Source organism: Aplidium turbinatum, chromosome 17 (assembly GCF_918807975.1).
Source record: "Aplidium turbinatum chromosome 17, kaAplTurb1.1, whole genome shotgun sequence".
Classification (NCBI taxonomy): Eukaryota; Metazoa; Chordata; class Ascidiacea; order Aplousobranchia; family Polyclinidae; genus Aplidium; species Aplidium turbinatum.
In genome coordinates, this window is record NC_137488.1 from 7,010,370 (window position 1) to 7,024,740 (window position 14,371).

General features: G+C 37.0%; 1 protein-coding gene across 1 annotated transcript in view; it reads left to right on the plus strand.

Moving 5' to 3' along the window:
- The first annotated feature begins 732 nt into the window (after positions 1 to 732).
- LOC145786920 (uncharacterized) overlaps positions 733 to 14,371 on the plus strand; it is an 83,191-nt gene continuing 69,552 nt past the window's right edge. The window contains exons 1-25 of the mRNA XM_082598662.1: positions 733 to 802; positions 999 to 1,152; positions 1,554 to 1,636; positions 2,047 to 2,203; positions 2,491 to 2,573; positions 3,366 to 3,522; positions 4,200 to 4,384; positions 4,689 to 4,842; positions 4,925 to 5,007; positions 5,896 to 6,064; positions 6,564 to 6,646; positions 7,235 to 7,388; positions 7,634 to 7,716; positions 8,039 to 8,228; positions 8,722 to 8,807; positions 9,223 to 9,376; positions 9,916 to 9,998; positions 10,505 to 10,658; positions 10,803 to 10,888; positions 11,215 to 11,368; positions 11,853 to 11,935; positions 12,238 to 12,391; positions 12,764 to 12,892; positions 13,802 to 13,884; positions 14,215 to 14,368. Coding sequence (XP_082454788.1) covers positions 733 to 802; positions 999 to 1,152; positions 1,554 to 1,636; positions 2,047 to 2,203; positions 2,491 to 2,573; positions 3,366 to 3,522; positions 4,200 to 4,384; positions 4,689 to 4,842; positions 4,925 to 5,007; positions 5,896 to 6,064; positions 6,564 to 6,646; positions 7,235 to 7,388; positions 7,634 to 7,716; positions 8,039 to 8,228; positions 8,722 to 8,807; positions 9,223 to 9,376; positions 9,916 to 9,998; positions 10,505 to 10,658; positions 10,803 to 10,888; positions 11,215 to 11,368; positions 11,853 to 11,935; positions 12,238 to 12,391; positions 12,764 to 12,892; positions 13,802 to 13,884; positions 14,215 to 14,368 — 3,125 coding nt within the window. The remainder of the gene's footprint in view (positions 803 to 998; positions 1,153 to 1,553; positions 1,637 to 2,046; positions 2,204 to 2,490; positions 2,574 to 3,365; positions 3,523 to 4,199; positions 4,385 to 4,688; positions 4,843 to 4,924; positions 5,008 to 5,895; positions 6,065 to 6,563; positions 6,647 to 7,234; positions 7,389 to 7,633; positions 7,717 to 8,038; positions 8,229 to 8,721; positions 8,808 to 9,222; positions 9,377 to 9,915; positions 9,999 to 10,504; positions 10,659 to 10,802; positions 10,889 to 11,214; positions 11,369 to 11,852; positions 11,936 to 12,237; positions 12,392 to 12,763; positions 12,893 to 13,801; positions 13,885 to 14,214; positions 14,369 to 14,371) is intronic.

Consider the following 14,371-nt stretch of genomic DNA (forward strand, 5'->3'; position numbering starts at 1 on the left):
GTTAAGTCCACCAGCTTAGGTTATTCGATCACCGCTTTACCAGTCAGTTTAACTCTTATCTTTGTGGAAACAAAGAAAGAGCCAACAAAACCAGCAGGCGCCAGGGCAGAGGACATGTGAAGAGACGGGCGTTCTTCCCGGCTACTAGCGAGTGCTCAGCCTTGTGCTGATAGCCGGGAAGAACGCCCCTCTCCACATATTACACGATTATTACAACTAAAATCACATATAGCAAATATGAATATTGACATTTTTTTAAACTTAACCAAACTAGTTCATTGGCAAGATATTGTCTATTTTTTTTATTTCGCATCTTGTTTCGGTGTAGAGTAGGCTACGTCTACATTAATGTTATTATGTTGCTTTTGCCTTTTTTTGAACCTTTTCTATGTTACGACAAGTACAGTATTGTTTTCGATGTTACGTTTTTATGTCACGTGTTCGATGGTCAAGAATATACCGAACTGTTCAGAGTTCCCGACTGGTTGCGTCTTTTACCGCGGTCCTCACACTCAGAGGTGCCAGGAAGTTATATGGGATGATGTCGGATGCTTGAAGCAAGGACAAAGCTTTCCTGGCAATCTGACGCCATTGCAGAACGATACATTGCATTCAATGAACCTTGTGTAAGCAAAAAAGTCAAAATGTGTGCTTGTAAATTCAGCCTACATTCCAGTGTCTACTGCGCATGTCTCTTACGATGTATTTTGATTTAGTGCATTGCGAAAGCACATGGAAAACATCACCTTGTACGCAGAAGTATTTGGAGATGTGCAAGCGCAGTTCGAATGCTTTGGTTTGAGTAAGTGGGATCTGCTAACGTTTGATTTCAAGTGGTTTTCGGAAGCTAAATGTTTATTGTAGTTTTAATTTTTTTTCCACGTTTTTGTTGTTTTTAAAAACTGATACAATTGTCATGCAAAAGCAAGAGACAAAAATTTTTGCCTTTTTTTTTAAAAAAGTAAAAATATTATGTAACAAACTATTTCAAATCACAGAGTTTCCAAACGGGTGCGACACCTATCGTGGACCGAACTCTATCGAGTGTTTCAGTTCGATATGGTTGAAGGCTGGCTGCGTCCAGGAAGGCCACCAGTATCCTAGCAACCAGTCTTCAACTTTAAACGACACGTTTTTTCCTTTGGATCAGAGGTGAGGCTCTTGAAGGAATTGTCTGGGATGTTAATTGGATTTTTGTCTTTACAGAATAACGAATACAAGACCTTGTAAAGTCCGATTAATCGCATTGTCTGCTGTTTGTAATTTTATGGCCTGGCGATATTGGGAGCATTGATCTTACTTAGTGTAATAAGAAAAAAGTTTATCAAATGTTTTTTGTTTTGGAATTAATCGGGTACCAGTTAGTTTTAGAGCACTGAAGATTCAGATCATGAAGTCTTCTTTAGCTTTGCTGAGTGATTTTTGTTATTTGCTGATTTTACTTGGCCTACAATTTAACGAAGCAAAAACCTTCCCATAAAACTTTTAAGGTTCATGTGAGAATTTTGTGACTTTGGTCCAGTCTTTCTTGTGAGAACTTTCTTTCCTTGCAGACAAATTGAAGATCATGTCTTGAAAATAAGACTTGACGCTCTTGCTCTGAACAATCAGTCACAGCTTGATTGCTTCGGACTTGGTGAGTAAATTGAGCTGCTTATGCTTGTTGATCATCGGTGGCCATTGTAACGAAATACTGTTGACTTTTTTCTTTTTTTTTGAAATTCACTTACAACTTTATGAGCTGTAATTTGTTCGGTTTTGTTCATTTGATATTACAACTAATAGTTTACATTATGTTACATTAATATTGTACTGCGCAAACTTGTTACTAATTATTTCTGTAACCTATGACGACTTTATTTTTTTAAAACGTTCTTTATTGATGTTGTTGTTTCTTAGTTGCTTTTACAACTAACGTAAACTAACTAGTCTAACTAACGTAAAATTACAGCAAACAGTATAGGCTACATGAAAACTCTAAAATCTGTTGTAAATTTATTTGAGTACGTATTTCCAAATTGTTTGCAACGAGGTTTTAATTTTTAGTGTTTCTCCCCGGATGCCGCTTCTACAGAGGTCCTCATCCGCTGGAATGTCAAAAGTCTATGTGGAAGGATGTTGGCTGCTTGGACGTCGGATACAAACATCCAGAGAATATCTCAAGGCATGAGAACTGGACTATCAACAACAAGATGAATATGGTGTAAGAAGAACAAGAACATGTGGTTTTATTTTTATAGAAATCATAATTCAATGTTATTCTTGATGCACGTAGCACTTTTTTTGAAAGAGAAATGCTGTGTAGAACCTCTAACCCTAGTCGTCCATAATATGATTTTTCACATTATTAGGTCTACTGCTGGAACTCAGTATGCAAGCGTATTGCTTTCAAATGTTTTTTTTTTCTATCCATCTTTTCTAACGTAACTGTGCTGTTGCTTTTGTAGGCCCAATTAATCTTTCTCTGACTGATTACTTTCTATATCGCAGTGAGTTCCGTCAGCACATGCAAATGTTCACAGACATGGCTCACGCTGGGAAATCAGAGTTCCAGTTGAACTGCTTTGGTTTGCGTAAGTAGCCTAAATTGTTTTCTATCACAGCACCATTGTGCTGTTTTTATCCCAAACAAAACAGCTAGGCTAAACTAAACAACTAAAGAAAACGTTTGCAACACACAAACAGATTTATTGTTGAATATTAGGTGCAAATTGTTGAAGAACATGTCCTGCTTATTTCGTACCCTCCACTCTGTTTGATATAACGCGTTATACTTTTACACCAGGGAGGACTGACGAATTACGATGTGAAAATCTTTTTCTGAAATTTTGTTAAACTTTCTTTGCCATGCTTTTCGTTGGTGTGCTTTCAAATTTGATTGAAGATCGTAGGTAATGCAGTCCGTCGCTTTGCTATGTGATGCAGCTTGGCCAGTTTCAAACGACCGACTTTCTGAAACGGGCTAAGCAAGTAATATCAATTTGAACGAGAACCTTTTCACAAATTTACTCGAAATATGTTTCTCAATAGTTTCAAAAACATCAAGTTTTTTAACATTTAACTCTGTAGAATGTAATTTTGGTAAAGAGGTGATTTTTTTGAACCATGAACAAATACAACCTAACAACCATTACGGCCTTTAACGCAATAATACGATAAAGTAAAAATAAACTATAAGTTACGAATGCTTTCGGCCATACACATGTTAGCTCATATCAAGTAACAAAATGACTGATCCTATACATAAACTAAAAATAAATGAATGATCTAAATGCAATGAATCGAAAAAGAAAATGCACAAGATAGAATCGGCACAACAGAGGAGAGGCACATCACATGACCGTTAATTGTCTGTAATTCTGTAGAGTTTCCTAAAGGATGCAAGGAATACCGTGGTCCTCACGATGCCGAATGCTACCAGACTCTCTGGCTGGAAAGTGGTTGCGTGAAAGAAGGTCACAACTACCCAGAGATAATTGAAGTCGCCGGCAATTCAACTTATTACAGTGGTGCTGATATAAGGTGGGATTTTAAAATGATTGCGTTTGTTTTCGTGTGAAAAACTATTACTTTAAGTAGTGAACTTTTGATTGAGCTAAATTGAACAGTTGAATTTGTGTGCTATAAGCTAAGGTATCGTCCACCATTTGCATTGGTCTTCAAAATTTTTATTTCAACACTGAGGATTACGCTTATCGTTTCTAGCATAATGTGTTTTCTGCAGTATCTGCTGATGAGCAGTTTTTCGTTTTAATTTCTTTGCAGGGTGTTTGATAACAAATAACGCCAAACTTTATCGCTAAAGATGAAAATAGTATAATTTTCGAAACGTTTGTAAACATGAGTTCAATATCTACATTTTAGGCTCTTTAGTTTTCACCAGATTGACCAGGTGTTCCAAGTAACCATTTTGCTCCTAACTGCTAAAGTCTTTGCCGCTGTAGGCTACCCTGTTCTCAAGTAGTCTGCATCATGTTTACGATATTATCTCGTCTGATCTTCATTAGTTTTTAAAACTGCTTTTGCACGACCCGGTCTAGAATCGAACCTCAGCTTACCGAAAGCAGTGGTAGGGACATTCCCCAATCGCCAAGCCGAGGTGACGCAGCCACCACATAAAACATGTTACTTCATAAGCTGCCCTCTCACTGAAGATTTTAAAGAAAATATCTCATTTGTTGTTCATTTTTCAATCGCAGGGAAGTGAAGTTTTTAATGAACGAGATACTGAATGAAGCGCTCGCTTACAACAACGTCACTGGTTTACTGAAAAATCAATTAAGAAGAGAAGATATGTTGATAGAAGAAACGTTGAACAGCGATCTCAACCAAAATGCGCCGTTGGACAATCAGTCCTTGGCACAACTCCAATGCTTTGGCCTAGGTATGAAGTTTCAGTTTCGTGGTAACGTATATCTCACTACAAGAATAGAAAAAGAAATAGTTTGTATTAATTGTATTGAAATCAATATGTTGTCCCCATAAATTTTGCTGGACTCTTTGTGTGTGTTTTAGGAAGTTGCACAACTGCAATGTGTGTTTCAGCACCGCTATTTGTTGATCAGCTTAAACGAGGTACCACTTGCATCGCCAGGTCTGCCGAGCAATGATTCGTTTTGAACTTTACAAAATTGGTTTAGGAGTGTCTTCTTTTCATACTTCATACCAGTCGATTTTATTTTTTGCAGTTTTTCCTTATGGATGCATCTTCTACAGAGGTCCTCATCCAGAGGAGTGCCAAAAAAGTCTTTGGGAAGATGTTGGATGCTTAACTTTTGGATATAGCTTTCCTGACAATCTCACAAGGAGACAGAAGAAAACTAGAAATGCACTGAACGTAATGTAAGCTTGTGTTTGCTTTGCGTAGGTAACTAGTTATTCTTTTTATATGCTGATCGTGAGACTTTACTGTTTTTTCTTGCAGCGATTTGAGAACCTTCATGCTGAATATTTCAGAAAAAGCTGAGTCAGGCGACGTACAAGCTCAACTAGATTGCTGTGGAATGAGTAAGCAGATTTTACGCCGTGACGTTTAAAAGTTTGGTTTGCCAGTCGCTGATGTTTCAGCGTCCGATTGCAGTATATGAAGACACCAGCTGTTTGTATTTCGACCAATTTGGCTAGGATTTAGAGACAGTTGTTAGGCTTAATTTCAGGTTACCTTGCTTGCTTATAGTAAATCGGCAGAAGGGGGAGAGGGCTTAAATTTTTTTTCAATTAAGTTCCTGTTTACATTGTGCTTTGTAGTAAATAGTTAACAAATCTTACACAAACAAGAAGGCGATTGTTGTAGAAAAATTAATTACAATTTATTTTGGTAAAAAATAGATATTATAACACAATATGCAAGCACTAATACACACCATCAATCATCATTATATTTTATCAAATTGCACTTTTAGGCTAAGACTAGCCCAAAAACTAGTCGCTAAAGTAAAAAACGCAAGTAACTATCAAAAGCATCAAATTTGGCAGATAAACTTCTAATTCGGCAACGCTACACAACATTTTTATGCAATATTTCTCCCAATTTAAACGGCCGAGGCTTGCAATATTACCACTCTCACTTTGTTTAAACGTGTTTAATTAGTATCACAGCACAAAACTAGAAAGGCGGATCTTTATTGGATTTTTTTTATGTTTAGGCCTAATCTCACCTCTACTTATACATAACCTGATAATTTATGTTTTTTATACGATAATTTGTGAATTTTCTGCCAGTAGTTGAAATGGTGTTGTCTGTGCAATTGTACATACTCGACCCTTAAATTCTTGCTAAATGGCAACTCAGCCCACTCTGCATTTACTTTAACAATTTCTCTTGATCTCGCAATTCCCTTATTTGAAACCGAGTCGCTTGCCTACTCGCTTTGTCGTTACCTTTTTGATTTTCAGAATTTCCTAACGGTTGTGTTTCCTACCGCGGCCCCCACGTTGACGAATGCTACCAAAGCGTGTGGCTGCTGTCAGGCTGTCTAAAAGTAGGCCATGGCTTCCCCGCTAATGTCTCCAACGTGACGGCAAACGTTCCACGAAATGAATCTTACGCCGACTTTGATCTTAGGTATCTAACATGAGAATACCGACATACCACCAACCCAGCGAGCAAAAGTTGTCATTTTTACATCGTTTTAACGTGGTTATACATTGAAACGAAGTGCAACTTTTGCTAGCTGTGAAAGTCTAAGAACCGACATACTTGACGCCAATGTAATTTTTCTAAATGCGTCTATTTTCTTTTTATAATTGACAACGTAGGCTGTAAACATATTGCTTACGCATTGTACAACAAGTTACATTTTCCCACTAGCCAAGAAGTGATGAATCCTGCAATTCAAAAGTATAGCAACATTAGCAACATGGTGAACGAATTTCTTCTTTGTGTTTTTTCGGATTACTAATATTAGTATACATGCACAATTACTGGTATTTTATTTTAATAAAGTTACAGCTAGTTGGTGAATATTGTCGAATATGCTGAAATTTCATACAGCATCAAGGCGACACTTTACTGTCATAATTTTAACACATATTCATGCTAAAATTGCTGTGTATATTTTTAGGCAACTCGAAGACTACACGAAGCGCATACTACACAATGCTTTAGCTTTGAACAAAACAGCTCAGTTGGAATGTTTTGGATTGGGTAAGACAAGGCATATGTCAAAGATATCTTAGGCAATCATGCATTGAATAAGCCATGTATCGATTTTATGAATGAAAGAATTTTATTTCAATCCATAAAAGCAACAACGATCAACTTTGCAAAGCAAGCAACTTGTCTACAAAATGTACAAAAGAAGTTGGTTTTTGTTTGATGAGAAAATAAATGATTTACAAGATATTCCTACATTCCTAAGCAGTGTTTCTTCATCATCAGTATCATCATATTCATTCCGTGGTATCCCAGTGTAGAGCAAAAGTTTTCCTCTTTTCGTGCCTTTCCAGTCCAGCGAATGTTTTTTCTGTACCAGTTGATTGTTTTACATTCTTTGTCAAGTTTATTTCTATATCTCGTTTTTGGCCCTTTTCGTCTGCGTTTGTTTTCCATGGTGTCCAAGTTGATAATTTGTTAATCCATCTGTTGTCCTGATATCTTGCTATATGATCTGCCCATGACCGTTTTAGTTTTTTGATGGCTATTACAATATTCCTTGACTTTGTTTGATTTTTTACTCGCTTATTCGGATTGTTTCCAGAGAAATTATTGTTATCTTTTATCTGATGAAATTAGAATTTCCTTTCGGCTGTACCTTCTTCCGAGGTCCTCATCCCGAGCGGTGCCAGCTCTCTGTATGGGAAGAAGTTGGATGCGTGAAACTTGGTTACAAGCATCCAGGAAATATTACAAGGAGGAAAAACCGAACTAGAAATGCGTTGAATTTATTGTAAGATAATTATTTTGGTAGCATTTTATTTTTGATGATCTTTTATCTTCTTGGTTAACGGTAAAGCTACGTAGACTGTAACTATGAGTCGTCGTCAGATTTTTTGTTCTAGTTCATAACCGTTTCAGTTGGAGTGACAGCCCTTCTCTTACGAAAGTTAACGAACAGAGAAAGTGAATCAACTGGTTACTGTACTTTCAAGTTTCAATACGTGATGTTGTTTTTAATAGTGTTCTTGTTTTTAGTGAACTAAGAGCGCTCTTGATGGAATTTCATAAATCTGCTCATAAAGGCGATGAACAGGCTCAGTTAGACTGCTATGGAATGAGTAAGTATGTTTCTATTTAATGTGTTACAATGACCAAAGGTATGTTATGTTATCACACCCGAACATTTTGTGATTCAATAGCGCTTTAGAGTACAAAAGGTTTGACATTTTTAATAAGAATATCTCGGAGTTTTGCTGAAGAAAAAGCAATCGCTTGAATTTTCTGCGTTTTGACACTAAAAGGTGTTTAACAGCCCGAATATGACTTTCTCAACTGATGATACTTAACTAACAGTTTTTGTAGTGTAACAATGACAATTGCTGAATCGAAAAACCTATGAAACACCCAACATAAATTAGTGGTGTTAATGTTCCTGTGCAGTCGACATCACCATCAAACCACGGTTTGTGTGTGCAGAGTTTCCAAATGGATGCAAATCCTACAGAGGTCCCAACCCAGTGCAATGTTACGACACGATATGGCTTCGTGTTGGTTGCGTGAGGGTTGGCTACGATTACCCGGATAACTACAGCTCGTCTGAAAATGCTGCTTTGAATCTTTTAAATCTGAGGTGCCGGTTTTAAAAAAAATTATTAATATATTTTTGTACTTGTATTCCAGAATATTTTTAGGTTTTTATTTTCGATCGATTTACAATAACAATAGACGTGGGTTGTTATTTTGTTTTAACTTTATCGTTTTCCTCCGTTTATACAAAAGTCATTCTATTTATTAGCCTATTACCTGACAAAAGAAAATTTGCAACCTAGCTCTAAATTTTACATAAAATCTGTCATTCATTTTTGGATACTTTGTATCTCTGAGGGTTATGTTTCTGGCAATAAGATGCTACATGTTTCTGGATTGTCTCATACTGTTACTTGCTTTGATTTTTTTTTGTTGAAGACTGAATCGGCTGACACTTAATTTGTATTTTTCTAAATTTTGTGAATATTGTTTTATTGGAGTTGTGCTCAGCTTCCAATCAAGCTGATGATTCAAACATCTGTAATTGTAACTATTTATATCATACAATTGTAATACCTCTCATACGATATTTTTAGGCAGGTGGAAGACATCATGGAAAGTACGCTTATTAGAGCACTCACGTTGAATGATATGAAAGCGCAACTTGATTGCTTTGGCATAGGTTCGTACCTACACGTTGCCTTGCTTCAAGTAGCAGTGACTGTTTGTACGCCAAGATCCAAACAATTTATTTGCATTGAAATCATTGAATTTCGTTTTGTTAGCCGGTTAAACTTTGGTAAGGACTGATCCAGATAGAGACCGCTTTCAGTTAAATTGGCCAATATTAAAATCGTGTAAAAAGGTTCTGTTTGGGGCCGACTGCCTTAATCTTGACTCAATGATTATATGTTAACGTTGTATTGGTGGGTGCTCAGCTGTGTGCTGAAACCTGGAACTCTGTCACTCTGTGCAAATTGCTTGTTTTGCATGACTGACATATAAGCTCGATCATAGTTACCAATCGTTGTTGATTTCCAATATCTGTCAGAAGGTTACAGTTTCTCTGATTAATTTTTGTCGTTAATTTGGTTTAGTATTCTCTCCCGGCTGCAACTTCTACAGAGGCCCCCATTCACTCGAATGTCAGAAATCTATCTGGAGAGAGAAAGGTTGCGTTCCCGAAGGTTTCAAGTACCCAGAGAAAATATCACCACGGGAAAACGAATCAATTAATCTAAAGAATCTTCAGTAAGAGTTCAAGAATTTCTTATTTAGTTTTAGTTAGCAGAGTGGTGAGAATGTCCGCTTGATGTTGGAAAGGACATTGGTTCGCCACCGATCGAGACCACTCAACCTTGTCTTGGAAAAGCACTTAATGACAGGCTTAAAGTTGTACACGAAGATTGCTTTTCTTGCCAATCTAAATCTTGAACACCGGGCATAATCTCTGATACGAAAAAAAGTTGAGGTGCAGTTTGTAAATAGATTAACTCGCAAAAGAGATTTATGTGTGTATGTGTACAATTGCACGTGCACTGTATGTACGACGTTGGTTTTTAAATCATGTTTTATTCAATGAACAATATTGTACTGGAGCTTACAACAATCGCATTTCATTTGAGCCTTTACTCTCAATCGTACTTTTGGAATGGTTTAAGCAATTTCTGAAATCTCAGCAGCACTGATGGATAAATCAATGAAAGTTTTAGTTTTGATAACTTTGCAGTAGCAACTCGGCTGGTTTCTTACCGAACCTGATATTATCATTATTCAACATTTGTTTCAAGCGAGGTGAATCGCATCGCCCAGCTGATGAACGCAACCGCCATTGGTGGCAACCAACGGGATCAACTTAACTGCTTTGGAATGTGTATGTAGCATTGCTTATCTTCTACAACCATGTCTATGGTTTTGTTTGGCGTGATTTTTGTACTCTCTTGTTTTGTAAAAACTGTACTTGTTTTTATTAAAAAAGTTTAGTTTTATGAAATTGCACAGTGAATATTTAAGCTGGCGGATCATTTATGAAGTAGATTTGGTCGTTATTATTTTTATTGTAATATCATTACTGAAATTTTTGGGTGTTCATCAGGATCATAATTTTTTCTAACAGTGTAGTTTCAAAATTCGTCTGATGAATGCGAAAGTAAAAGCAGAATTATATAAGTTGTTTTATTGCTTCATTGGCGTTTTGCGCAGCATGACAATGCGCATCTAACAATCATCATTCACTCTAAGGACGCGCATTGTCATGTTGCGCGAAACGTTCGGAAAACAACTGGCATGTTTCTGCTGTTATTTTCACATTCATCAGATAAACGTTGCAACTACTGCTAGAAATGATAACATCGTTAATTAGATGATCACATTATGCAGTATTTCCTCCAAACTGCAAGACCTACTTCGGACCTCACCGGTTGCTTTGTTATAACACAATTTGGGAAATAAGCGGATGCGAACCTTCAGGATATAAGTATCCTGGGAATGTTTCTGTAGTGGAGTATGATTATTTGGAGTCTTTGAATCTTCGGTGAGAATGCTATGCGGTTTCAATTTTGAAGATATTTACACAATAAAATTTCCAATAACTTTTGATTGATTTTTGCAGTCTAGTTTTGCAATGCGCATAATCAAAATTCTATTGTCATGCTTCTTACGCAATTCCTTTTTTCAGGGAAGTTGAAAGATATGTGCAGAACATTAGTGTCGAAGCCTTGAGGTTAAAGGTTCCCCAAGCTCAATTGAATTGCTTTGGTTGCGGTTAGCAAGGAGAATATATGATTACGAATACACAGCGCCCCTGCTCTAACTGAGTGTTAACACAAAGCTACAAAAGTCAGCCAATCATGTTCTTAACGTCGATGAGTTTCTCAAAAAGTTTTTATTATTTTTCTTTTTAAAATAATCTATGTATTGATTCAGCAAACACAGTCACTTTATTTTGAAATTAAGATCTTAGAAATCATCTTTTAAAAGGGCCTTTAGTCTGGCTGAATTTTTTAAAACTATAACAACATTATCAGTAGTAGATTTATCATACGTTGACGTTTACTTCGGCTTTGGTGATTTTAAACGCTTTTGTTCAGTATTCCCAAGGCGGTGCACTGCGTTCAGGGGCCCCCACCCACTGGACTGCCAGGAAACAATCTGGGAAGATGTTGGCTGTGTTGCCGAAGGTTGGAGGGCTCCATCGAACCTGACTCCATCCGAGAATGCCTCAATTAACGTCATGACACTCGGGTAAGTTCCATCCTCCCATCTACAACATGGCGTCGTCCTTGTTCGTGTGAAGCAGAAAGTTTGTCATCTGCAGGATGTGTCATTTTTTGTTGTTTTGATCGTTATTGTTTCAAAACTGTTGGAAGAAATATTCCGTTGTGAGAGGCAGTAGATGTGACAGCCAAAATTATGTGGTTGTCAATGGCCATTTGCTCTATAGCGGAAAGAATTCACAACTGCTGACACAAACTGAAGTAGGCTACTACATCAAAATAAGTCTCAACTGCAAATCGTGAGGAAAGTAGTTGCTTATAAAACTTCTAGAGTATGTAAAGATGCATTTAGTGAAAATCTTACTTGTATGCGAAACAGGGCAGATATTAATTCTTTTTTTAAGACAATTTCATGCAAAAATAGCATTACAACATATTGTAAATATTGCAAAGTTTTCCTGTGTTAACCAAAGCAATTTATTTTTACATCATTTTACAAAACTTTGTTGCAGCGCTGTAAAAAGCTTAGCTACCCACATCTACCGCAGCAGCTTGGGTGGAGCTCAGATGGCGCAACTGGATTGCTTCGGTTTGAGTAAGTTTTTAAATTCGCCAGAAAATCAGTTGTTTTTTATATTATTTGAACGACTACAGGCGTTGTATTTGTACACAAGACTGATTTTTCGCCTTGAAGTTTTAACGACAATGTTAGGTTCTTCTCATTTGAATGTGGCTTCTTCTAGTTAAGCCTGCTGCTTCAATAAATGTATTCTTCCAGTTACTACTTACTAAAGCAATGTTGTAACATGCTTTGAAAGATTATCCCTTATTTTCAGCCTATTAAAGCAAACGATATGCTTTGATTTTTTCAATAGTTTTTCGTCTCTTGGATTTCAGGATTCCCAAAAGGTTGCACCGACTATAGAGGACCAAACCCACTCGAGTGCTATATGACCATATGGTTAGAAGTGGGCTGCGTTGCTGAAGGCCTTGACTCACCCCGTAATTTCACATCTTCTGAAAACGCCATGTTCAACAGCTACACGTTAAGGTACAAGCAACAACTAATAGTCTCTGTAGCTACAAAATCAAAAGCTTTACTATTTAAATAACTTGTTGCACATCTACCGATTTACCCATTTTACCAAATATGTCACAAGATAGATCCATAACACATCTTTGAAATTAAAACATGTTTCTTGAAATACGCCTTTCTCGTTATGAATCAACGAAAGAATTATCTTTTAAAAGTCAAACGACAACAGAAGTACAGAACAGAATCTTATTAATAACTCATCGGTATCATGGTCGGTCGCGTGATATTTAGACACGTTACCTATCTTACTCTTGATACAATACTATATGGCTATGCTATTCTTACGCTCGTACGTTACGAACAACTTTATGCTTGCTTGTTATACAGAGAAGTGAGAGATTACATACAGAAGAAGTTGGATTCATCGGTCAGAAAGAGGGACAGTCAACTTGACTGCTTTGGGTTTGGTAAGCTGTGTATGATTTATGTTGGTCTTGGTCTTTGTCTAGGATTCAGGTAAATGTATATTAAAGTCATTTTCACAACATTCTTGTGTCGGTTTTATATTATTTATTAATAAGTGTCGTATATAATTAATGAAATAAACCGTATTCCAATGAAACTTCATTAGTAAATCATATCTATGCAATTCTAAAAGAAAAGATTAATTGAAAAAGTTACCGAAGTAATCATTGGTCTTGTTGCTGGGATCCACCATAATAATCTTCCTCATCCAACTTGTTTAGAATTCCTAAAAGGATGCCGCAACTTCCGAGGTCCACACTCCCTTCAATGCCTGAAGTCGGTTTGGGATAGCTCAAGATGTTTAAGCGAAGGTCTAAGGCACCCTGATGAGCTTACAGAACCAGATACTTTGTTTCTTGATACATTGAATCTTGTGTAAGTGAATGTTTTGTGTTGAATGTTATTTGTGTGAATGTTACATGAATGAACCGATGGATTACTTCTGAAGTATCACAACCATTGAGATAGTGACCAGATGCTTTCTCAGCCCGAGGGATGAAGGTTCAAACCAACCAATAATCCACCACGCGTTTGATTGTTTGGAATCTTCACCCTTCGAATTGGGAATGTCTCGGCGAAAGCTTACACCTGGCAGTTTTGTTTATTTATAGAATCTGTTTTTATCCGCTGACAGTGCGAACTTCTCACTTGTAGTTGAAACGATGCTGCCTGTGAACTATTTGATCTAACAGGTGCCGCTAAAATCTAAATAGAGATCTGCTCTTGAAGTGCTTTATTCGAATCCACACGGCTGGAGCTGCACTACCTTGATCTTACAATTTCTTAGTTAACCATATGAACTGACCAGATTTCACCCACTAAGCTTAACGATCATGTTCTTTTTTTCGTTGGTTAAAATGAAGCATCATTTGCGAGACGATTCTTAACGTTATATTTCAGTGAATTACAAGAATACTTCAATAACATTACGCATCGTGCTGAGAAAGGAAGCGTACAAGCGCAAATGGATTGCTATGGTTTGAGTAAGCACTGAACTTCATGTTATCTTTGTCGGCAAGTTTTGAATGCGACTACAAATTCAAACATCACTGGAAACTTTTCCATCTGCCTTTCAAATGTCTTTCTGATCAATGTTAAATTCAAAACGTTTTAAAATGCTTTTATTTTGTTCTGGTGCAGTGCTCTATCACTAGCAGCTGTGATCCTGCCCCTCGCCCCATCAAACTTTCAGCACTGCATTGATGTTCTCAGTCATGTTTTGCCCAGGCGTTAAGCATAACGAAGGCTTGTCCTTTAAATATTACCTCACGTCTTGTGATATTCTGTTGATAATTTTCAAGTGTTTTTAATAGGATTTCCTGGAGGTTGTTCGCAATACTACGGTCCACAGCCGCTCTCTTGCCACGAGACTATATGGGTGGAGGAAGGGTGCTCCACTGATGGTGACGACTATCCATCCAGGAGGACTCAAATGAGAAATCACACCTTTGATCATTTCAACATCAGGTT